Source organism: Xenopus laevis, chromosome 6S (assembly GCF_017654675.1).
Source record: "Xenopus laevis strain J_2021 chromosome 6S, Xenopus_laevis_v10.1, whole genome shotgun sequence".
Classification (NCBI taxonomy): domain Eukaryota; kingdom Metazoa; phylum Chordata; class Amphibia; order Anura; family Pipidae; genus Xenopus; species Xenopus laevis.
In genome coordinates, this window is record NC_054382.1 from 50,704,832 (window position 1) to 50,728,905 (window position 24,074).

At 40.4% G+C, this 24,074-nt stretch overlaps 1 protein-coding gene across 1 annotated transcript in view; it reads right to left on the reverse strand.

The window, feature by feature from the left end:
- vopp1.S (VOPP1, WBP1/VOPP1 family member S homeolog) overlaps positions 1 to 18,783 on the reverse strand; it is an 81,392-nt gene extending 62,609 nt beyond the window's left edge. Inside the window, exon 1 of the mRNA NM_001094847.1 lies at positions 18,380 to 18,783. Within this exon, the coding sequence (NP_001088316.1) occupies positions 18,380 to 18,430 (51 nt within the window). The 5' untranslated portion in view covers positions 18,431 to 18,783. The remainder of the gene's footprint in view (positions 1 to 18,379) is intronic.
- Between the last annotated feature and the right edge of the window lie 5,291 nt (positions 18,784 to 24,074).

Genomic DNA, 24,074 nt, shown 5'->3' on the forward strand with positions numbered 1-24,074 from the left:
CCCCCATACACGGGCCAATAAAAGCTGCTGACATACCGAATCGGCAGCTTATTGGCCCGTGTGTGGGTTCATCCGACGGGCGTCCCTGAACGATATCTGCCCAAAAGTCAGGCAAATGCCGATTGGGCAGGGTAAAAAATCCTGTTGAATCGTGGAGGCATCTGTTCATTGATGCGGTCCCGTATCGCCTCCATTCTGATCCAATCGTTGGGCCCTAGGGCCCACAATCAGATCAGCCCCGATATCGCCCAGGTCCATTTGGGCATATTGGGGAGAGATCCACTTGTTTGGCTACATCGCCAAACGAAAGAATCTCCCTGTGTATGGCCACCTTGGTAGTCTTGAGTTCATTAGCAAGGTGTATAAAAGTTATAACCAGTCGTCTTTAACATGAGCCAGTCAGTAGTAACGTTAATGTGCACTGTGTCAAGGCTGACATGCAAATAATAGAACATTAAATAAAGAAGCTTTTATTATTTCACGAAAAACGAGCCATGGAAACCCATTTTTGAAAGTTGTGAGGACACTCTGTTGCCAGGGAGCTAGATCTTGGACACGTGATGGTTGGGAGCCAATTGGAGAGCTTCACACTGGTGAGAGAAGTGTTTTTGTATAAAAGTTATAACCAGTCGTCTTTAACATGACTCAATAGCTATAAAAGAAATTAATTATGTAATCCTTTTATCAGAAAGACAAACCTACAATAATATCTGCTTCTTGTAAAATGCATTTAGGTAGGAATATTGCATAATACATATTTAATTAGCTTAATAACTGATTGGACAGATTGATAGCTCTGACTATAGATTGAGAAAACTGAGGTTTTATTGTGGCAATATACTGGGGGTAAACACTGGTTTCCCACTGGCACAAATGGCTTATGAGTCATCGGAGTGCTTATCAGCAGGCCTGATGGGGGGGGCGACATACGAGAGCAAGGGTCCACCAGGTTTTCACCATAAGGTACGCATAAGCTTAGTCTGACTCTGGGTATAATATATATATTATCTATAAACCTGAAATACAGAACGCTCTAAAAACCAGAAATACCATTTCCTGTAGTATACTGTATAAACTGATGTATAATTTACAATCCAGTTTTGACTATTGGTACCAATGTGTGCAGCTTGTACAAAAGTCAACAATAATAACAAAAGCTCAAGTGTTAGCAATTCATTTCTCCATAATGGGAAAATTATCATCCAAAACTGTAATCCTTGAGTGTGATTTGCATAGTGCAGTGATCCCCAACCAGTGGCTCGTGAGTAACATGTTGCTCACCAACCCCTTGGATGTTGCTCTCAGTAGCCTCAATCAGTTGCGTGTTCATGGAATTCTTGGCTTGAAGGCAAACTTTACTTGCATAAAAACCATGTGTACTGCCAAACAGAGCTGCCAGTCCACATAGGAACTACTAATAGCCAGCCATTCACAGCCAAATTTTGCTCCCCAACTTTTTTTTACATTTGAATGTCTCTCACTGCTACAAAAGTTTGGAGACCCCTGGCATAATGGATTAACAATTCAGATAGTACGCAGCGTGCTGGTGAACAGCATTAAGTACTGGCACTCAAATGCCAAATGCAACAAACATTCAAACAAACATCTATCAGCTACAATAAATGTGACAAGAAGTTTCTGTCAGGAAAATTTACAATAAATTGTAAAATAGATAAAACTGTTAATATCATGAAATTAACAAAAAATGTATCTAAATTGCTAAAGTGCTCAGAAAAGCACTCTAATCAATGTTACATTAAGTTATAAGTAAGACTATGTGTCCCCCTATAAGCTAAAGGGAGATCTAACAACGCTTTACATTTAAAAATATAGAAACTGCTGAATATTAGTATCCCACTGGAATATAAATGTATACTGTACTGTATTTAACATATAATTTTTATCATAGATATTATGTCCAAGATGTGCATATTCAGGGCCTGTAGCAGCTTATCCAGAAAGACACTTAAAGGACAAGGAAAGTTAAACTAAAGAAGTAGCTAGAAATGTTGTACATTATGTTTTGGGCTTCTGTACCAAACCCAGTCAACCACAGTCCTTTAGCCGTAAGGATCTGTGCCTCCAAAGATGCCCCAGTAGCTCCCCATGTTCTTTTCTGCTGATTCACTGCACATGCTCTGTGCTGCTGTCACTTACTGAGCTTAGGGGCCGACACTGAAGAATCTGCCCATGTGCTTAAGCCTTTAAGTTGGTAATTGCGTCCAGTTTGAGGATGATGTAAAACCTCACCTTTATTAACATAACTACACTGATTACATGATAAACAAGGAAATATCCCCGTGAACTTGGGCCAATATATGTCTGTACTGTCCCCAAAGCTGTCCGAAGATCCGAATGTACCAGCTGACTCCCTAAACTCCTACCTTTCTGATAAGAAATCATGATTGTCTAAACTCCCTAATCTCAGAGTATGCTGATCCCAGAGTCCCCCAATGTCTCCGATGTGCAGCGGCCTCAGTATCACTTTTCCCACTGAACTGTGTGACAAAGGGGATCGGTGGACCACCACCCCCGGATTTCTCTCTCCTGTGCTTAACCCTATGTTTACCTCTATCCAAAATATATGTATCAGGAACTTCTTGTACATTTCATCCAGAGGTTGATTCTGTCTATCAGGCTCACTCACCACTCTTTCAACTTTTGAGAATTGACTAATAGGTATAGAATTTTTCATATGGGTAGGATGGTAACTCTAATAATGCAACAACCAATTCCTATCCATTGGTTTAGAATATAGCTCTGTACTGAACCTATTCAAACACTTTATAACCTTCACATTTGGATGTATCCAACTGATCTTGCTGGAACCGCGATAGGGAATCCACATCACCCCTCCATATAATGAACACATCAGAGGCAAGGAGCCCTGAAACCCTGAAAGTTGTTCATTGGCAAAGTGCTTATGCCTGATCTTAGCAATATAATAATATAAAATAAAAATGTGTTTGATTTCTTGCAAACTGCACCTCCTTGTCACAGTGACAATGTCACAGCTTTTGAATAACAAAATGTCACGACCGGCACCCGATACCAGAACAAATGCCAAGCACCCTGGTCTCGGCTCGGCTTCACCAGTAGTGTGACCACAGTTGGGCTTCGGGAGGAGCCCTCAGCTTACTTGGGTGCCACCTGGACTTAACGAGGGGTGACAGAATAGTCAGGATACAGGCAAGGTCAAACACGGATAATCAGACAGACGAGATTCAGAACAGATGCACAAGGCTCAGGAAACCACTAGAAACAAGTTCTATCACGGGCACTGGCTGGGGGTCAGAATGGGCTTTAAATACATTCAAAATTGGCGCCAAAACAAGCATCAATACGCGCTGACGCAATCACACCAGCGCACCTGTACCTTTAAGAGGCGCGCCCTAGAATAATCAAGATGGCGCCGGACCAGGAGCGCGGTGGCGTGGCGGCCCTCCACGCGCCGCACACCAGGTAATTTTATTACACAAAATCACATAAATAATATGTTCCACTTACTCTAAGGAAAAAATTAAATGTTTCATATATTAAATGATTATTTCTAAAGGTCTTTATCGTCAGCTTAAATATAATAACATATTATTTCCAGCAGGTTCTGAGAAAATGCTGTTACTGGGCATGCTGCTATGAAATTATGTGGCCAGTGTCAGAGTGTCAGGGGCTTGCCAGAAAACCTTAGACCTTTCTTTATTCTATTAATCCCTTTATTAGCTATTCTTCCGTCCATTTCTCCTTTTTATCCATTTGTTCAAAAAAGAATAGCCATGGTATATGAATACAAGTCAAATGGTTGGGTGAGCAGGAGGGCCCATTGACACCTGGACCCATTGCCTGTTTTCCTAGTATGCCGGTGGGCCAGTCAAACAATGTATGTGAACAAAAAAGGCAAAATTGCTAGTGGGCAGTGTCTATGGCCAGAACTAGGGGAAGTCAGAAGAAGAAGAAGAATTTGGATCTTCATACCTTAAGGCTACTAGAAAATCATGTAAACATTAAATAAACCCAATAGGCTGGTTTTGCTTCCAATAAGGACTAATTATATCTTAGTTTGGATCACGTTTTATTATTAAAAAAAAAAAAAGAAAATCATTGTTAAAAATCTGGATTTGGATAAAATGGAGTCTATGGGAGACTATTAATATCTATTAATATCTATTTTCTACCGGGATCAAGGCACTGTGTCTCAGTGTGGCTTGACTCACTCTTTTAATGTTAAATTGTAAATGAATGCTTACAGCAATATAAAAATAATAATGCACACATTTTTACATTTTAGGAAGTGTTATTGCATTCAGTATTTTGCAATTAAAATAGAGATATATGAAGCCCTAGCTGTGGCAGTTCTAATTTAGTATTACAGTTACCAATTTCAGGTAGACAAGAGTCTTACCCCCAAATGTAATATTTGGAGTTATCGCAGCACGCATTCGCACTTTTGCGAGTATATTTGCGCTAAGCGGAATGCAATATTTTTCGCACAGATATATTACATAAGCACAAAACAGTAGCAAACGCAAAAATAAGATGAGTCGCAATGAAAGATGTTTTCACTGGAAAAAAACTAATAACCATATACCTTTACCAAATATAAAAAAAAATGCTGACAAATATCTTTACCACATATAACTTGACCACATTTTTAAATTACATGAAGAATAGCGAAAAAACGTATGCAATGCGAACGGTGGAATTGCTCCACGAATATCTTTCTGCAAAAGTTGTGCATACACCTTCTTCTCACAACACTGATAGCAAAGTCACGTGAACACAATTACATTGCGATTAGATTGCGAATAACATTTGCACTGAACAGCGACTACAGACTTTTTTTCGGCAAGATCTCGATCGGTGAAGCCCGTCGGGGGCCCCATACACGGGCCAATAAGCTGCCGGCACGGTCTGTCGGCAGCTTTTATCGGCCCTTGTATGGCCACCTTTAGAATCCTTGACCTCTACCCTCATTGCCATATGTATAGAAGTGGGAAGTGATTGAGCAAGTGATGCTGGTTGTTGGGCACCTGTATATGTTGACCCAGCATTGCATGGGGGTCCATAGTGTAGTGAAAAAAGAGGAAGCCAAAAAAATACTTTTTGCAGGGGCAGTTACATCACACCTCTCCTTCTAAGATCCACTAGAAAACACAAACAGATTACATAAGTCCCAATAAGGCAGCTTAGTCAAGTTGGGCTTATCTACCAGCAACCCTACTTAGGGCCAGTCATATCTGCTGAGTTCTCCCTATGTAAACCATTCCTTTTACTAACTTTTTGGTTAGACTGTGACCTAACTATTGCCTTCTTTAGTCTGTAAATCCTTTGATATGAAGCCTAGTCCTGTGGAAATCTGATTTTCTGACTATATTAGTTTGTCCTGCCTTACCTGTATTCTGTATCCTGCTAAAGTCCTGCTCCAGTCTGTCCTGCTCTACTACTGCTCCATCCTGCTCTAGTCTGTCCTATTCCAGTCTCCCCAGAACTTTGCCTCGTCTGCCTTTTTCCAATATCTTCTTAGCTCCATTTTGGGCCCCAGCTGTTTCTTGCCTGAAAGACGTTAATTAACTTTTAGAAAGCTCTTATAGAGCTCTGCTTTGATTTGCCCTTTGAAGGGAAACTGTCACTGACATACACATACAGCCAAACTGTAACAGATTCTTGATAATTATTTTTCATAAGTAGGGTTAATTTTTATGATATTTTTTATAGATATATATGGTTTATTAGCCATGCAACTTCTAGGCAATGAATTGCTGCAATTATTCTGGAATCAACAAGTTAGATCATAATTAAATCTGTCAGTGACTACAGCATGACCGTTTGATTTTTGCAGCCAGTAAAAAAAAATTTGGTTGTAGAACTCCAAAACAAATTGTTAAACATTTATTTTAAGAAAGAAATAACTAATAAATGTCTGTAAAATAGATTTACTACACATCCATTATAGTTCAGTGAATTGTTTAGAATACTGACAGTAGTTTTATCTGAACAAGCAAATGCATTGCTTTCCAAAAACATGAAGCTGTCAGGCTCATAATAAAAACAAACTGGTGGGAATCAAAACAGTTATTTGCATAATCAAGCATTAGGTCTGCTCAGTGAGTAGCAGAGTTATACCAGTCAATGTTAAGCAATACTTGCCTTGGGGTGAAAAATCAAGACATGGTGTCTGATACAAATGCCATCCTTTTAATATGATCCATATTATAAATATGCACTGAAGCATGTATGAACTGCACATTATTTTAATTGACTTCAATAAGGTGCATGGGCTTTCTATACTGTTAATTTTTACTGTTAGAAATACAGTTTTTGTGCATTCATTGTAAATATTTTTTAGTATTTGAACATTTAAAATATGTTTGTGCAAGAATAAAATGTATTATCCAGAATGCTTGGAACCTGGTATCTTTGTGTAATTTAGAACAATCAAATTGCGATTCTTTTCCACAAGTCTCGAAAAATTTGTGGTTTTCCTATATATCTAAAAAGCTAAAAAAAATCGAAATTTATTGCGTGAAAAAACACAGAAACCTTTAATACCAAACTTTGCAAAGTAAAAGTTGTTGAGGTCCCATAGAAGTCACTGGGAGCTGCACTGGTCTTATTGAACTGCTTTTAATCTTCTCAGACTTTTAGAGGTTTTCTGATTTTTTTTGCTGATAATTTTAAAAAAAACTTGAATTTTTAAGAGGTTTCTGAGGTATTCATATTTTTTAATGCATCGTTCAGAATATTTTTGATTTGTACTTTTTATATTGGCAGTATTTAATAAATTCACTGAAAACCGTGTGAGTTTAGTCAGGGTTTCAAAAAATCTCTAAAACCACTAAAATCCGACCTTTAATAAATAAGCCTCTTTAAGGGCAGGACTCGATGATGCGTTTTGACCCGACACGTCGCAATGCGACGTGTCGGATGGTTTACTGAAAACAGAAGTGAAGGAGAAATCGCATGTTACAACTACATTGATCCGACTGTCGGATGAAATCGCAGCGCTGCGTTTTCATCCGACAGTCGGATCAATGTAATTGTTTACGTGCAATTCTCCTTCACCTCTGTTTTCATTGCGACGTGTCAGGTCAAAACACATCATCGAGTCCTGCCCTAGTATAAAAATCATTTAAGCATTAAATGGAATGTTTAGTCACAAATATAGGTCCAAAATTGCACCAGTGCACTTGTCCATAGCAAATCTTAAAGATTACTGTGCCATTTTCTAACTGATAGTAGACTAATTAAATCTAACTGCTGATTGGTTACTAAGCCATAATTAAGTCCTTATATGTACTCACCTCAATTTTATTTTAGTCAATAAAATGTTTAGCATATTTTGAACAGTTTTTTTAGCTAATATTGATGTAACTCAGATTAAACAATAAATGTAACATTCTCTCTGTCTCTGATTGGCAAGTGTTTTATTATCTAATTTCATGCATGGAATTACCGGTACCACCATAGCAAATCTTTTAAATAAGTAGCACATCTAGTCATTTATGAATAGTACAGGGAAATCATTTCACTCAGTGCATGCCTCCTCTCCAGTCAAGAAGTCCTGAGGCTTCAGCTGTTCTTAGCAACATTGATTCAAAGATCAAAAGATTATATAAACCTAAATGCTTCCTCGCTGTTACCATCTCTTAAGCAGGATAACGATGTGAAAGCTGTGAGTGAGATTTTGGGGATCAAAAATAAACTGGTCAGAAAGTCACAGGGGCAAATTCACTAAATTGCGAAGCGCCTAACGCTAGCGCAAATTCGCCAGCGTGATGTCATTTCGTTACTTCGCCGATTTACTAACGGGGCGTAAATTCAATAGCGAAGTGGACCTATTCTAGCGCTACTTCGCACCCTTACGCCAGGCGAAGTTGCGCTATGGCGAAGGGACGTAACTACGCTAATTCACTAACTTGTGCATTTTACTGAACGTTACCTCTTGCGCCAGACTTGCCTTTGCCACCTCAGACCAGACGAAGTGCAAAAGAGTAGATAGGGATTGCTTCAAAAAAAGTTGAAATTTTTTCTAAGTCCCAAAAAAACACTGGCGTCTTTTCCTTTTTTAGGCTAGGGCCACACGGCGCGATTTTGCCGCGATTCTGCGCTGGGCGAGTTGCGAGTTGCGAGTCGCTGCGGTTTTTAAGCCGAAATAGCTTTGTTAACTTTGGCGCTGGCGTCAATGCAAATCGCGGCAAAATCGCTGCGCTAATTCACACGCGGCGAGTTGCCTCGCTGGGCGTTTCCGGGCGACAGTAGAAAAAGAATCGCCGCGTGTGAATTAGCGCAGCGATTTCGCCGCGATTTGCATTGACGCCAGCGCCAAAGTTAACAAAGCTATTTCGGCTTAAAAACCGCAGCAACTCGCAACTCGCAACTCGCCCAGCGCAGAATCGCGGCGAAATCGCGCTGTGTGGCCTTAAGGGTGATAGGCTGAAAAAGATTGTAAATTTTTTGGGGGTACCCTCCTTCCCCCCTACATTTCCTAACATATGGCACCTACACTATACAGTGGGCACATGTATAAATAACAACTCTATTTTATCTTATGAAGCTTTCCCAGGCTTGTGTAGTGTAATGTATTTCTTGCTACATATATGTCCATTGTACTTTTACTTGGTGCCGTATGCAAATTAGACATCGCTAGCGTAACTTCGCTTTCCTTGACGAATTACCGCTAGCGCAACTTTGCTACCACTCCCTGAGCTCAACTTCGGATTATAGTGAATTAGCGGTGCCCTGGCGAAACTTCGCCTGGCGAAGTGCGGCGAAGTATGGCGAAGCCTGCAGTAGCGCAACTCCGCACGTTAGTGAATTTGCCCCACAAGATACAGTAATTAGCAATAGTGGCTAAACTATACAGGTGATTTTCATTCATTTGAAAATTCAATGGGGCATACCCCCCAAAAAATTGTGCTAAAAATATTAGGGGTCTACTAAATCCGCACCCCAGATAGTAAGACAAATGTTCATGGGGCAATTTTCACATTTACACTGGAATTCGTTTTGAACAGGATATTAAATGAGCCACAGTGTCTCATGAAGCAGTATTGCACATTTTTCTTTGTTCCTTGGTTATCCACATGGAGCTATAAAATATATTTAGTCAGTTCCTTCTTTTACCTGATCTGCCACCGTTCAGTTTATTGTCAGCTTCCCCATGTGTTTTACATTCTGTTCTTTCACTAGACTATAGATCTGTTGCAGAGTTTTGCACGGGATTACACTGCTGTATATAACAAGGTGAAAGCAGTAAAAGTGCTGTCTGATAACCTTTGGAGATCAAGCAATACGATTAGAGAGAATCTGGGATACTTATCTAAGGGACAGTTTTCCCATAGTGTATTTGAATTTGTGAATCCACCTTCAGTATAGGCAGTTTTGCCTGTTCACCAACTTTGCCTGTACACCAATTCAGGACAGTAGTACTATTAGTCCATGGAGGCACTATAAGGGTAAGGGCACATGGGCAGATTTGGGGAGATTAGTCGCCCTAGTGACAAATCTCCTCTTCTTTGGGGCAAAATCTCCTCTTCCTCATGAGGCAACTTTGGGTGACCAGAGAATGAAGTGCCGCAAATGCCATCCCGCTGGCGATTTTTCATTCTAGCCGCGGGAAGGCAGGGGAAGGCAGTTTGGGGAGATTGCCACCCTGAAGAAGAGGAGATTTGCAGATGGGGCAACTAATCTCCCCGAATCTGCCCGCATGCCCTTGCCCTAAATTTAGGCAGATGAATTATTCAGCAGAAGAATTTTATTAAAAGTAAAAACATTACAGAAAATGATATAAACATTTCAGAAACAGAAACGCATCACATTATTAACCAACATTAATTTAATGAAAGTAAGTTCCCTTATCATTAAATCCTGTTTTGTCCAGGTCAATCTCAATATCCTGCTCTAGGGATTCCCATTCCCCCTCTTGACTCAAAACCTCCTCCCCACTCTCTTTTCCCTCTTTCCTCTTTCAGTTCCTTTTTCCCAAGGCCCTAGCCTTCCACTTCTCTCTCTTTTTTCTTCCTCCCTCAGCCTTTCTTCCTCTTCCTCAGCCAGATCTCCCCAGCTCTTGCCTTCTGGCAGAACAAACCTATTGCCTGTTGCTACCACTATTTTTGGGGAGATGCCTTTCTTTTTAATGGAGGCTTTCTTTCCCACCACTCTCCACTTCTCCTATCTTCTTGGCTGACTGGCCCTCTGCTCACCCTTCTCATTGGGTCAATCTCAATATCCTGCTCTAGGGATTCCCATTCCCCCTCTTGACTCAAAACCTCCTCCCCACTCTCTTTTCCCTCTTTCCTCATTCAGTTCCTTTTTCCCAAGCCCCTAGCCTTCCACTTCTCTCTCTTTTTTCTTCCTCCCTCAGCCTCTCTCTCTTCCTCAGCCAGATCTCCCCAGCTCTTGCCTTCTGGCAGAACAAACCTATTGCCTGTTGCTACCACTATTTTTGGGGAGATGCCTTTCTTTTTAATGGAGGCTTTCTTTCCCACCACTCTCCACTTCTCCTATCTTCTTGGCTGACTGGCCCTCTGCTCACCCTTCTCATTGGGTACCTTCTCTGTTGCCCTACCCACCACCTTAATGCATGGGGCACTGGATTCCAGCTGCACAACCTCCCTCTCTGATCCCACCACTTCAGATGTTGGGGCACCCTCCTCCACAATCTCCATTCCCTGGCCAATTTCCTTCTATAAATTAGGGCAATCTCTAACAATGTTGTGCCAGGCATCAGGGCAAGAACGATGGGCATGTCCTAACTTCAAGCACAAATTGCAGCGGATTTCCTGGCATTCTTTACTGGGGTGCCCAGTTTCACCACAGAGGGGGCACTTCACCACTGGGCATTTAGCTGCAAAGTGCCTGTTTGAGCCACACCTGAAACACACCCTGGGTTGACTGGGATAGAAGCAAACCCCCCTGTCCTTACCAATAAAGAAGGAATTGGAAAGGTGTTTGGGAACATGGAAATTCATGTGCAGTTTGACCTGTACCTTCCACCCTCCTATCCAGAAACCCTCCTCATCATAAAGTGTTGTAAAGGGGGAAAGGACAGTAGATTGCCTCTTTAGCCAGACCATCACATCTTCCGGGGACACACACATTGTCTTAAGCATAATGCTGACAGTCTTGGTCACAGGCCCAGAGACTGGAATCACGCTAAACCCCTCCCACTCTGGGGCTTCTCTCTTACCCTCATATTTGTGCCAGCAATTCTGTCACACTTGGCATTCCAGATCTCCAGTACCAAGGTTTGTAGTTATATTTGTCAAGACTTTTAACTCATGATTTGTCACTCCAACAAGGTGCACAGTTTCTATTGCAATCTATTGGGTATTTAAAGTCAAGAGTAGAGTTGGCCTTTTTGGGATATGGAAAGGGAGATTATGGTGAATAGGAGATGGGTCAGGGGCAAATGGACTAATTATTACAAATTTACAAGCAAATACATTGCTTGTAAATTTGTAATACTGCCCCAGCCTTAACTGGCATTTCCACAGCTAGGCCAGTGCAATACCAGACAAGTGGCAACACTACTTGGGAAAGAGATAAGAGGCCTAGGGTGGTATAAAAGCTGCATCAAACCATGGGGGACATATTCCTGTTAACAAAAGGTGAGATAATCCTTAAATGAAATATATAAATGAAAATATCTAACTTATATGTCCAATTAATTCTGTCATTCAGGAAAAGCATAAATACAGTATGTAATTGCACATGAACAGTTTCTTCCATCAGAAGAGAAAGTAAGGTTGACATGACAAACAAACCATGTGTTTTTGTACAACTGCAAATAACTCTGGCACTGAATGGGTTAGCAGCAATCTCCTATTGATCAATGGATCTAGGTCACACAATGACTGCTTTATAATGAATGTTTTAGTGGGAGCTGCACAGCATTATCCAAACAAGAAAGAAAACACAAACGATAATTTTTGTGACCTATTTTTCATCTCTGCTCCTAGGTAAGATTGCTTGTAATATCTGTGCAACACAATACGACTGTATAACTGTAAACTGAGGTTAAACTCTCTGGGGCTGGTTTATAAACCCAGGTTCTAAACTGCAGCTGCCAACAGCAAAAAATAATGTGTTATAATTTTAACCTGTTACACACTCTTTAACCTATCTTGGAAGAGGTCCTGTTGAGTGTAAAAAGATGGAGGCAGGGCCAGATTTCCAATGCATTCGATACTAGGCCTGCCACTCAAGATCACTGAAGTTGCACCCCTTCCCCTTTAATACTCAACCAGCCACAGACTGGGATTCACCCACCCCGAGTGATTTATTGATTCCCTTCCAACCCTGCTCCCATTTACCTACTCTGTGCCACTGTGTAACACAGCTGAGTTAGTACAGAGCAGATTTCTGGCTGAAAGCATAGTATCAAATAATTGAGGGCACAGTCAAAAGAAACTTAATGATCTACTACAATCTTTTAAAGCCACCTCATCATAATGTATTGCTTTCGTACATTTATAGAATGTGTAACTACTTGTTAATGCAGACACAATATACAGTGAAAGGAACACTAACTTTAGCTGCAAAATCCTATCAGCGAATATGGGAATGGGAAGTGAAGTTCCTGGCATATTATTCAGTGAGCAATGGGCAAAGGGATCATTTGGCAAAGCACACACAGCATCCTAGCACATTATACAGTCAAATAAGGCCTTGGGCACACAGACTTTTTTTTTAATGTAGAAAACGTTGGAGAGCAACATAATCATGCAAAAAGTTCCTAGGGGTACAATATATGGGATTTGATTGGCAATTGGTATCCCCTTTGTGCCTACAAGAGGCTCTGTTTGGAAGTACACCTGTTTTTTATGCAACTAAAACTTGCCTTCAAAACAGGAATTCAAAAATAAGCACCTGCTTTGAGGCCACTAGGAGCAACATCCAAGGGTCGGAGAGCAACATGTTGCTCATGAACCACTGGTTGGGGATCACTGTTGTAGAGTTTTACTCTGCTAAACTTTGCATGTAGTCTTCATTGGTTATTATGCCCAGAATTTAAGAGCTTTGCTGTTCTGTTCCTGTTCTATCAAAACGAAAAATTTAAAATGCTTTCCGGTTGCTTGAGTCGAGCAAGATTGCCAGACAAGTGATCGGACTAGTTGTGACTTTTTTTTCTTTTTTCTTTAATATCTCTCTCCTGTTCACCTTTTTTCTAGCCAAAATATAGTATTGCAAGAGCTGTGAAACATAAAAATATATAAATACTTTTGAAACAGTCTGGCTTCTTGTTCTTTATAATCATTTGCTTTCTTTTTTATTTATATTTTACAAAGTGTCCCAACTTGTTTGGATATGGGTTTGTGCACTATTGTCCTCTTTGCTCTAGTGATGTGCTCCCCTTGGCCTGCTGTGATTCCAAAAAACGGAGCGAAGGGGGGAAATCTGACAGCTCTGTTTACGTTTTCCACTCTCATGAGTTTTATACAGCTTTCAACAGCAACAATAACTTGTTACAAGTCACGTAGAAGATAAATGGCAGCAACAGATTAGCAGGAAAATGCAGGGCCAACATGGGGGACCGTGTGTGGAAAGTCCCGCCATTTTTCGTCCGGCGGCGGTTGTTTTGTCGATCACACAGGTGCAAATCCCATCACTGACTGTCACCACTGCTACACCAGCACCCACCCATAACCCCCCCCCTCCAGATTGTTTGCTCACCAGCAAAGTATGTATCCACTCTGGTCTCCAGCTAGAGGAGAATCCAAGAATGTAGCAATAGGCTGCAGGCCTGCAGAGGGAACAGGCTGCGGATCGATCAGCACCCAGGAATCACACCAGCAGTACTCCCTGTCTGAACTCTCTGTCGCTGATTCCCCCACAATGTGATGGCGCAAGTGAGTGACATCATCAGGGGGCACACAGTGTAAAACAGGCGCACAACCGAAGAGCAGCCAGCAGGGACAGCACAGCCGCATTTTCAAACAGGTACCAGGTGGAGTAGAGGCAGTGGGGCCCACTAGGTTCAGGAGGCGGCCAATAACAAGGACTGGGGCCCACCGGGATTTTTCCCGGTGTCCTGGTGGGCCAGTCCGACCCTGTACAGCAGGGGTCCCCAACCTTTTTTTACTCGTGAGCCATAACCTTTTTTTACTCGTGAGCAACACAAGCATGAAAAAAGTCCATGGGGATGTCAAATAAGGGCTGTTACTGGCTGTTTGGTAGCCCCTATATAGACTGGTAGTCTACAGGAGACTCTGTTTGGCAGTACACCTGGTTTCTATGCCTCCAAGCCAGGAATTCAAAAATAAGCAGCTGCTTTGATGCCACTGGGAGCAACATGCAAGAGGTTGGTGAGCAACGTGTTGCTCGCAAGCTACTGGTTGAGGACCACTGCTGTACAGGAAGGCCAGTATTTTATTCCAAAAGAGGTGGCAACCCTATCCGCAGGTGTGGATGGTGAGGTTCCAAGGTACGCCACTGGCTATACGACACTATAAATTGGAGAATCATTTTTATGTTACACCTACTTTCTTTAACTATTACATAACTGGGAGATAAAAAGCACACTCTTCTATCCAGTTAAAGTTAACTTCCAAAATTCATAGCATGTGTACAAACTTTTGCTCTACTGCACATGTGCAGCAGCATCAAGGATCCTGGGGACAGGAAACAAATTGTCAGTTAATCACTCACTAGAACTGTAACCAGGTCTGGTTTGTTTGTACCAAAAAGTAGTGTTGGCACTTGGTACCCAAGTGAATAAGCATTTGTCTTTTAAGAATATGTAATCTGCTGATCTTACTGTGTTTGGCAAACCCCAGGGGACTCAGCAGTATTCAGTTGTTGTAAATGCACACTGGAGTGCTGCGTCAATGAGCAAGTTGAGGTGGCAGTGCTCCACTCATTATCAGGGGTGGCAAAAATGCAGCTCCTGGAACTTTAAGAGCCACATTTTCAAACCAGAAATTTGGCTGTTCTAGTGCAGAAAGCGCAATTGCGCTTTTCTGCTCTAGTACCCTGGACCCCAAGGACCTCCCTGGACCCCCTCCAGCGTTCTGATAAAATATGGGAGGCAAAGAATGATTGCAATATTTGAAGCAAGTGTACAAACTGCAACACTTTGCCATACTCCAAGCTTCCAGGAATAGAACAAAAGCACAGCACTGATGTTCAGAATTATTTTAAACAAGGTAATCTCTTTAAAGGACTTTTTAAAACATTGATTAACAATGCTTAATCTTATTTTCCTGAAGTCCTGAGTGAACTCTTTACAATGGACCTTCAAAAAAGCTGTGTGCTTTTTTTGCATAATAAATGGAAATATACAGTAATTCTAATGTTAATTCAAACTATTGCATCAGATTTAAAGTTACCTGTAAACCCACTTACAATGCAGCTTTTTTGCATAATGAAAGGAAATATAATTCTAATGTTAATTCAAACTATTGCATCATATTTAAAGTTACCTGTAAATCCACTTACAATGCAGTAGAAGTCAGTTCTCCTCCAAGTTTGTTAGCTGGCTTCTACTACATTAGTCAGGTGTCAGAGTCAGCAGGGAAGTTACTGTAATATAACCAAGTCAAGAGGCATTCTCTGCTTCTGTATTCTGAAGAACATTCCCAGCAAGCATTGTTAAGGGATACATGATATGCTGGTAATTATTTGCAGGGTACTGGGAGTTGTTGAGTGATCAATCATTGAGCAAACCCCCACACACACACACACACACACACCTGCTGGATTAGTAAAATGTTTATCTTTGGGATCTTCACATAAAGTATATCAATTAAAAAATATCAATGGTTTTAATATTTGAGTTATTTATGAATGTTATTCAAATTGAAAGCTTACCTTCTTCTTCTGCCCAGTTTTGTGGTGAACCCACACCCAAAGGCGATATTAACATTAAATCTCCTCTCTCAGTGCCTCTAGGTTTATGTTTAGCCCAGAAAAAAACAATTCATTGCAACACCCATAACACAGTGAAACAGGCAGTTTTAAATATGTTAATAATGCTGGATATGGGGATCTGTCCATATTTTTGCGCTGCTTGTTGTTATTGTTGTACACTTCTTGTACAAGGATGCACCTCCCAAGGTTGGGCACTGAGTGAAACTGATATATTCAAATAAAAAAGTTGCAAAAGCATGGGAAAATGTGGTGCTCATCTAATCTAATCTAAGTACTGCCCATAAAGACTACAAAGAAAGTTAGATGGCCTTGGTTCTATGATTTGAATCAAACTGATGAAATGTGTTTAGAATTTGTAGCTCCAACCTAAGAGTCCTCTTATTATTACCACTCTAATGAGGAAGTGCACAACCTAATTTCCCATGAGCCACATTCAAATGTAAAAAAAAGGTTGGAAAGCAACACATTTCTGCAAAAATATGTGCTCTGACTATTAGTAGCCCCTACTGTATATGGACTGGAAGCCTGCCGGTGGCTCTGTTTGGCAGTACACATGTACTAAAGCTTGCCTTTAAGCTAGGAATTAAAATATAAGCTTTGAGGCACTGTGAACAACATCCAATGGTTTGGTGAGCAACATGTTGCTCTTGAGCCACTGGTTGGGGGTCACTGCGCTAATGTTTTTTTGAATACATACACATATATACATTATACACAAAACAAGAAAGAAATAGAGTGAGGATGATTTCCTTCTGAACATTGCTAAAGACTTCACTGAAAGTTAATGGTGCTTACTCCACCATTTCAATCTGGTGTACACTACACTAACTTGTTAAAACATGCCATAGCGTATAAACTATATCTGCCTTATAATCACACTTAAACAAAACAATAACCCAGAACCCTTGGGTATTTCATTGCTATGCTGGACAGATGTTGAATATCAAAGCATGGCAGAAACCACTAAATAAGTGGGTCAGTGCCACGGGGGATTTGTTGCTGCCATACATCTACTTTTTACTTTCTAATCTCATTTGCATAGATTGACTAAATTAGTTTATCAACTGTTCTATCAGGATATCAATTTGCAGAAAATTGGAATAGGAGCTAAATAAGCCAATTCAGATAATTTATAGCTTGTTTGCCTGTAGCCCTGAGACAACATGCAGACAGTATGTCTCTGTAAATACTGCATTCCTGCTTGTTATAAAATGTAAGTCCTTTCAGTATAGTCTGTCCTTTGGAAGTAAAATTATATAAACATCATCAAGCAGTTCAAGCAAAATGTGCAGAGCATATACTTACTACAAACAAGACCTAGATCATGCAAGTTTCAAACAAAAGCAGCTGGCTCATGGAACATACTTCACCCATTGTGTCGTCCTTTTTTTTTTTGCATGGAAACCTGGCCAAACTGACTGCAGGAGAACAATAGATCTCTATCTCCTTTAATAGAATTTCCTAAACAGAATGAGGCATTGCCAGTAGCAGAGAAAATGCCTGACCTTTATCACACTCACCAGCAAATCTTTCATTCCAGATGTGGATTGGAAAAGACCATAATTTTCAATTGTGAGATTAGCATGCTCTTAGAAATGCAAAGCCAAGAATTCTGAGCTATGCCTAGCATCTGAGGCTAAGCAGGAAGTATAGAAATCTGATATACAATATAATAAACACACAGGCAAGCCTTACTGTCTGTACCTTAGGGCAGACTATACCTACTGTATTTACACACTGGTCAACTAAACATACTGTGTAGACTGGTTATATACTGTGAAATGACTGGTTCTATATTCAAGAATACTAGGCTTATGGTAAATATGTGTAAACTAGACAATTGTTATCTGAATTATGGGTATGCTTGTATAGTATCTATATAAGGGTTAATTAGCCAGTATAAGGTCCTATGATTCCCTTTTTGCTTCTTCTAACTTTCAATTTCAAGTACTGCTATATCACTTTCTTACAGAAACTGTTTACAGGCTTTTAGAGGTGTTCTTTTGTGCGGAATCTAAACCCAACATAGTTCATTATTACAATGGATAAGAAAGTGATAAGAAGAAGAAACAGGAAACCATTAGAGAAAATGAAGCAAAATGCTGATGATTAAGATGTTCAGTGATGTGCATAATCTTGCTGTACACAATTGGCACTTATAAACATAATTTCAGGAGATCATTTTCATAACAATAGAATTTCATTAATCTGTAGGTCGGTTTAGTGACAAGAAAGTCTTTCTAGAACAGGGTATTCAACCTGTGAGCCACAGGAACTGAACTACATCTCTCAGCACGCCTTAGAGTCTAGGTCTCACAGCAAATGCTTATAGTTGAATTACAACAGCAGCTGTAAGGTTGGTTAAAATGATGGAGGGAAACACTCTTTTTTTAAAGAATTCTTTAGTTAGATCAGATGAGGTGTCAGCTATTATTGGTTTTGCAGGCACCCCTGTATGAGGTAGGACAATTCTGCATAATGTTGTCTGTATGAAAGGCAGGCTGGGACTTACCTGGCAGAGCAGTGACAGGAGGTACAACCCCACACAGTGCAAACTCTTCATCTTTTCACCTCCTGTAGGGCAATTCCCCTTTATTCACAATACATGCATTTAGAGCTCCAGCAATGCCTGTTTTCCCTGAAATTGCAGTAGAAACAGAGTAGAGGCGATGCAATATATGCAGTATAAAAATCCCAGTAATCAGTGAGCCGTCTCCTTCAGTTTTTTGTCCTTTTCCATCAGCAAACTGACATGCTCCAATCTGGTAATTAGTGTATTGATCCTAGGCAAAGGCAAATGAGATTGATCAGGGAAACCCCAGGCTCCTTATTATCTCATCCCCAGCAGATCTGACAGGGCGGTGGGTGTTTCCCTTCCATCCGCTGTTAGAGCCAGAGGAGGAGAGATGATGCTTGATAATATATGGGAGAGAGATGAGAGAAAGAAAAGAGAAAGAGGGGAGAGAAAGGGATTGCACTGGAACAGGGAGGGAGGGGATTAAATTCATCTGTGTCTCTGCCTCATGGAGAAGGATTTCATAGCTGCAAATGGAGAGGTTATAGGCTGAGATCAGAGTGTGAGGAGGAGATTATTGGAAAGAGGAGGAGGAGAAGATCTCCTTCCCCTTCAGCAGCTTGTGGTGGGCTATTTCATTCCCTCTTTATTTACCCTCTTTACACAAACAAGCTGAAATGTAGTTGGGCACAGGTTTGTGTCAGCACAGTGCCAGTGTACAGACTGGTCACAAAGGGACAGTTATGCCGCCTCACAATGTAAATGAATATCATTGTTAACCTTCTGGCTCCCAGGCAGTCACATCTCTACTTTAAAATGTGCTGTCTGTCCGTCTTCTCACTTTCTCAGTCAGGATTTGTAGGGAGAGAATTACCACTATTTGGTCTCTAGTTCTGTTAACTTTACATTATCCAGCTCGTTTATTTCTACTCCTATACAATTGCCTCATACATAATAGAAAAATACATCTCATAACAAAGCACAATCATATAACTGCCACTGGATTCTCCCTGAAGGTGCACACACATTTACAAGTGTGACTTGGATTCTTATACTATTCTATCACAAGCTATAATAATTTTGACTCAGCACCATTCTGTAACAATTTGTACCATGTTTGTCGTATACCTTGTGGTATAACCTGCAGTTCTCCAGTCAGTGCCAGCCGTCCAAGTCACCCCCGCCCCCCCATGCGCAAACGAGGGTGCACGCAAACGGAGGCAGCACCAGCTTAACTATTTTCAGTAGCGGACTAAGGGCAGGCTGCTTATTAGGTACGTGTAGGGTTGCCACCTGGTCGGTATTTCACCGCCTAGCCAGTGTAACACCTATTTGGCTGTATTTAGACAAATACCCACTAGTATGATAGAACATTGGCTACATGCGACTTACACAACAGGGTCAGGGCCTTAGCCAAGTGGAAGCTATCCCTTTAAGATGTAGTATAACTACATAACACATGCTACAGCATATAAAAATAGATTGATTGGATGCCAGGATGTTCTTGATGCAAACAAAATGGGATTTATTGTACAGAGACAATTGACCACAGGTTTACTCAAGCAGGAGATGATGCAGGTGTAGCATATCACAGAGGAGGGAGGATAGCAGAAGTTGATACAGCGCAATGAAGACTGTCAGGGAGTAGTTAGGGAGACAAAGTCTAAAGCCTAACACCCTATCCACTGAGCCCCGGCACTAAAGGCAAACAAAGAAGCCTTTGTGAAGCTACTCCCTGCTACTATCCTTGATGGAGCACACAGCTGCTATATAAAGCTGACTATCTCACTCTCCTAGAGAGTCTATTAAAGATCTGCCCTAATGATAGCTAACCTTGTTCACAGGGTTTCCTGGTCCCTGACTTAATCACCAAAGGTACAAGTCCCTTAGGGGCAAATGGCTTTACTGGGGCCTTGGTGATCCCAGGCTCAATGGGAAACACCTAGCAGCCAAGACACCAGGAGCCAAAGAGGAAGAGGCCACTCCCTACACAACACTATATAGCAGTGTGGCATCAAATGGTATTACACCCTTTGAACAATAACTAATGGTGTACTAAATGAAATGTTACAGGCTTTTGCTCAATAACAAAAGAGTAAAGAAAGGGTAGGGATTTAACTCTATAGGAGCCTAACAGATCCTATAGGTCCCTACACCAGTAAAATACCAGCCAAGGCCAGGGCCGGTATTACAAATTTACCGGCAATGTAGCTGCTGGTTAATTTGTGATCACCAGTCAACAGGCCACTCGTCGCCTGCCTTCGATGCACCTCCAGCCCACTCCTTTCTTCCCTCTATAGCTACAATACTTACCAATTCCACACTCCATGACTCAGGTCCGCCCCTCAATATCATGACCCACCCCTGTGACATCATGACCCCGCCCATTTACATCACAATCCTCCATCTCCAGGCCCGGATTTCAGGAAAGGCCACCAAGGCCCAGGCCTAGGGTGGCAGGATTTTTAGGGGGCGGCATGCTGCCCAACCACACCCACATTGGTTAAAAAAAAAAAACACTGGGGATGCACAGGAGATACAATAATTTTTTACATTTCTGTGCTCCAATCTCCATATAGTCCCAATGATGAAAATTTGCATTTGAATAAAGGGGAGGGGACAGGGGAGACAAATGCCAGTGGGCCTAGGGGTGCCCGTTATGTAAATCCGGCCCTGTCCATCTCCTGGACCCGCCCCCTTCCCTGGCCAGTAAAGCTCAAAAGGTGGCAAACCTAGGTACATGCCTGGCGGCCACCAAGCTTTGTGCCCTTAGCACGTGCCTTTTCTGCCTACCCCTAGTTCTGGCACTGTCCAGGTGTTAAACTGCAACTCTCTGAATTTCTGTCCCTTTGCATAAAATATTAATGGAAAACAATGATCACACTGCAGGAATCTTCTGTGGTGGACGGAGTTCTGCTTACAAGGGGCATTTATCTCTCATGCAGTTTGGTATACATTTTATGAGGTGAGAAAAGGATAAAAATGTCAAGCAAGTTGTGAGTCCTGCTGACTTGAATGGCAATTATCTCTTGTGAGAGAGTGTGATGCCCGCCTCAGTACAGAGACTGATGGATTTAAATCTCAGGGGTGTTAATAGATAAAGTGAACAGTAAAGTGCACTCCAGGATGAGAATCAGACGTAAATATGTATTGTAACCAAGAAAGAGATTGTAATGTCAGTGTATTATTTTTTTTATTTATTTTCTTCAATGTCAGTGTTTAAGTACAATATTATAATCCTGTTTTCTTGGAGGCGTATGTCATGTCCTTTGTGGTATCCTTACCCATCCCTCATGGAGGGAAATAAATATGTACGGAAGCTTAACTGCTATATATTTACATAATTATAAGCTCTCCAAAGGAAAGCCTTCTATTGGTAGAATCCCCCTTTGACTTTTAAGATATTACAGGGGCCATTTACGATTCGCAGTGCAGGGTGCAATTTGCAAATACCAATGGTCCTAGTGGGCGCGATGAGAAAGTAAATTGGTGAAATGCAAGCTGTATGTTACCTTTTATACTTTTCCGTGAGCAAGCCTTTTTATTTGCTAGGGTGTAATGAGGTATTATTTATTTTATGGTAGGTGTAGGAGTGCTTCTGTCTTTCTTGCCTACTAAGCCAGAAAACCCCATGTTGTGCCGTAGCCCCTTGTTGCTTATATCTCCTGTGCTCAGAAACAATGAAGGCAGGATTGCTAGTGTACAGATGACAGCAATTAGAAATTCTTTACTTCAGGTTACAATGGGCTTCAGTTTTCCTCATAGCAAAGGACATACTTGGCAGTTGCATTGTATTTGGTGCAGTGAATAAGATCTAGTATTTTGGACAACCAAATGAACACATCTGGACCTTTACTAGCTATTGTTGAATCAAAATGGGCAATGACTCACTTGTTCAGTGCTTTTATTCAAGATTTGTGACCAGTGAAACCAGTTGCTCTGCAGCTAGTGCTCTAAATGTAAATACACCTTTCAAATAAAGGATAATTGATAATTCTGTGATGTATGTCAAGCTATTGTTCTGATAATCAGTCTGGCTGTCCCATAGGTCAAAGGAACAAAATAAATTAACTACAATATATATATATATATATATATATATATATATATATATATATATATATATATATATATATATATATATATATATATATATATAGATATATAAATTAAGAAAACAAAAATGTCTTCCTTTTTATTTAATAGCACTATCCCATGAAGAGTGTATTTTCGAACGTGCGTTCATTGTTGAGGATTTTTTCTATAAATAAGATGGCTAATGTTATATAAACACTTAAGGGGTTATTTATCAAGGGTCGAATTTGAAGGGGATAAAATCCTCAAATTCGACCATCGAATTCGATATTCGAATTCGAAGGATTTAGTGCTAAAATAAGCATTTGATCGATCAAATAAAAATCATTAGATCGAACGATAAAATCGTTTTATTAAGGATTTTTATTCGATGCCAAAAACTTAGAAAATGCTTGTAGAAGGTCCCCATAGGCTTATAATGCAATTCGGTAGGTTTAACTTGGCGAAGTATTGAATTAGAAGGATTTTTAAAGAGACAGTACTTCGACTATCGAATGGTCGAATAGTCTAATGATTTTTTATTCGAATCGAAGGCGAAGTCCAATTCAATGGTCTAAGTAGCCTATTCGATGGTCGAAGTATCCAAAAATTTACTTTGAAATTCAAACTTTTTGAAATTCGAATATTCACCCGAGGCTTAGTAAATCTGCCCCTTAAAGTATGTAACTTATTCTGAAAGGGGAAGGGTAAAAAGTTTTACTGATGGTAAGTTAATGCCAAGTCTAATATTTGCTTCTCCTATGGTATAGGTTGGAATCTACACTGGTTTGTGGTAAAAAAAAACAGTATTATTATGGACTAAGCCAAAAAAAATAGCTAATGGTCAATGCCATTCTGTGCCTTGCAGGACTTTGCTGCACATGGAAAATAACTTAGGCACCAGTTCCCCTGAGATTTACAACAGAGCAACTAGCACAAGCTAGAGGGAATTCCAAAGTGCTAAAAATATATATATATACGGCATCTTTTAACTAGAATGCATGGGACCTGGGGTATTCCAATTATGCATCACCATACCCGATAATTAAGCAAGCATGCCAGTTTGATAAAAATTTAATTTTATTTAAAGTAGAAAAAAACTTTTGATAAATAGGCCATATATATCTACTTAAAAGGAAAACTTAAATAAACACAGTAGGACTGTTTTGCCACCAATATGGATTCATTCAGCTTAGATACAACCAATTACAGGGTGCTGTTTTATTATTACAGAAAAAAAGGTAATACTTTGTAAAAATTTGAATTATTTGTGTAAAACTGAATAATTATTTGACTTAAATTGAGTATATGCAATTAATTCAAGAGATTTATATTAACTAACATTTAAAAATCTAACATACAGGTAGCTAAAACATACAGAATACTGTTCAGTGCTGTGAAAAGATGGGCAATGCAATATACTATAATTCACATATTTTGTCCAGATTTGGTAACCCATAGCAACTAATTAGATGAGAAGACATGTAAATGTTAACTGCCTTTTCAATCAAAACTTTTAGCTCCTGTGTGATGGTTCATTGTAGAAAGGACGCCAGTACTAGCTACTGCCTTGTTGTGTCTGTTTTGTCTATCCTTGCATTTTCTGTTTAGGTGTGTG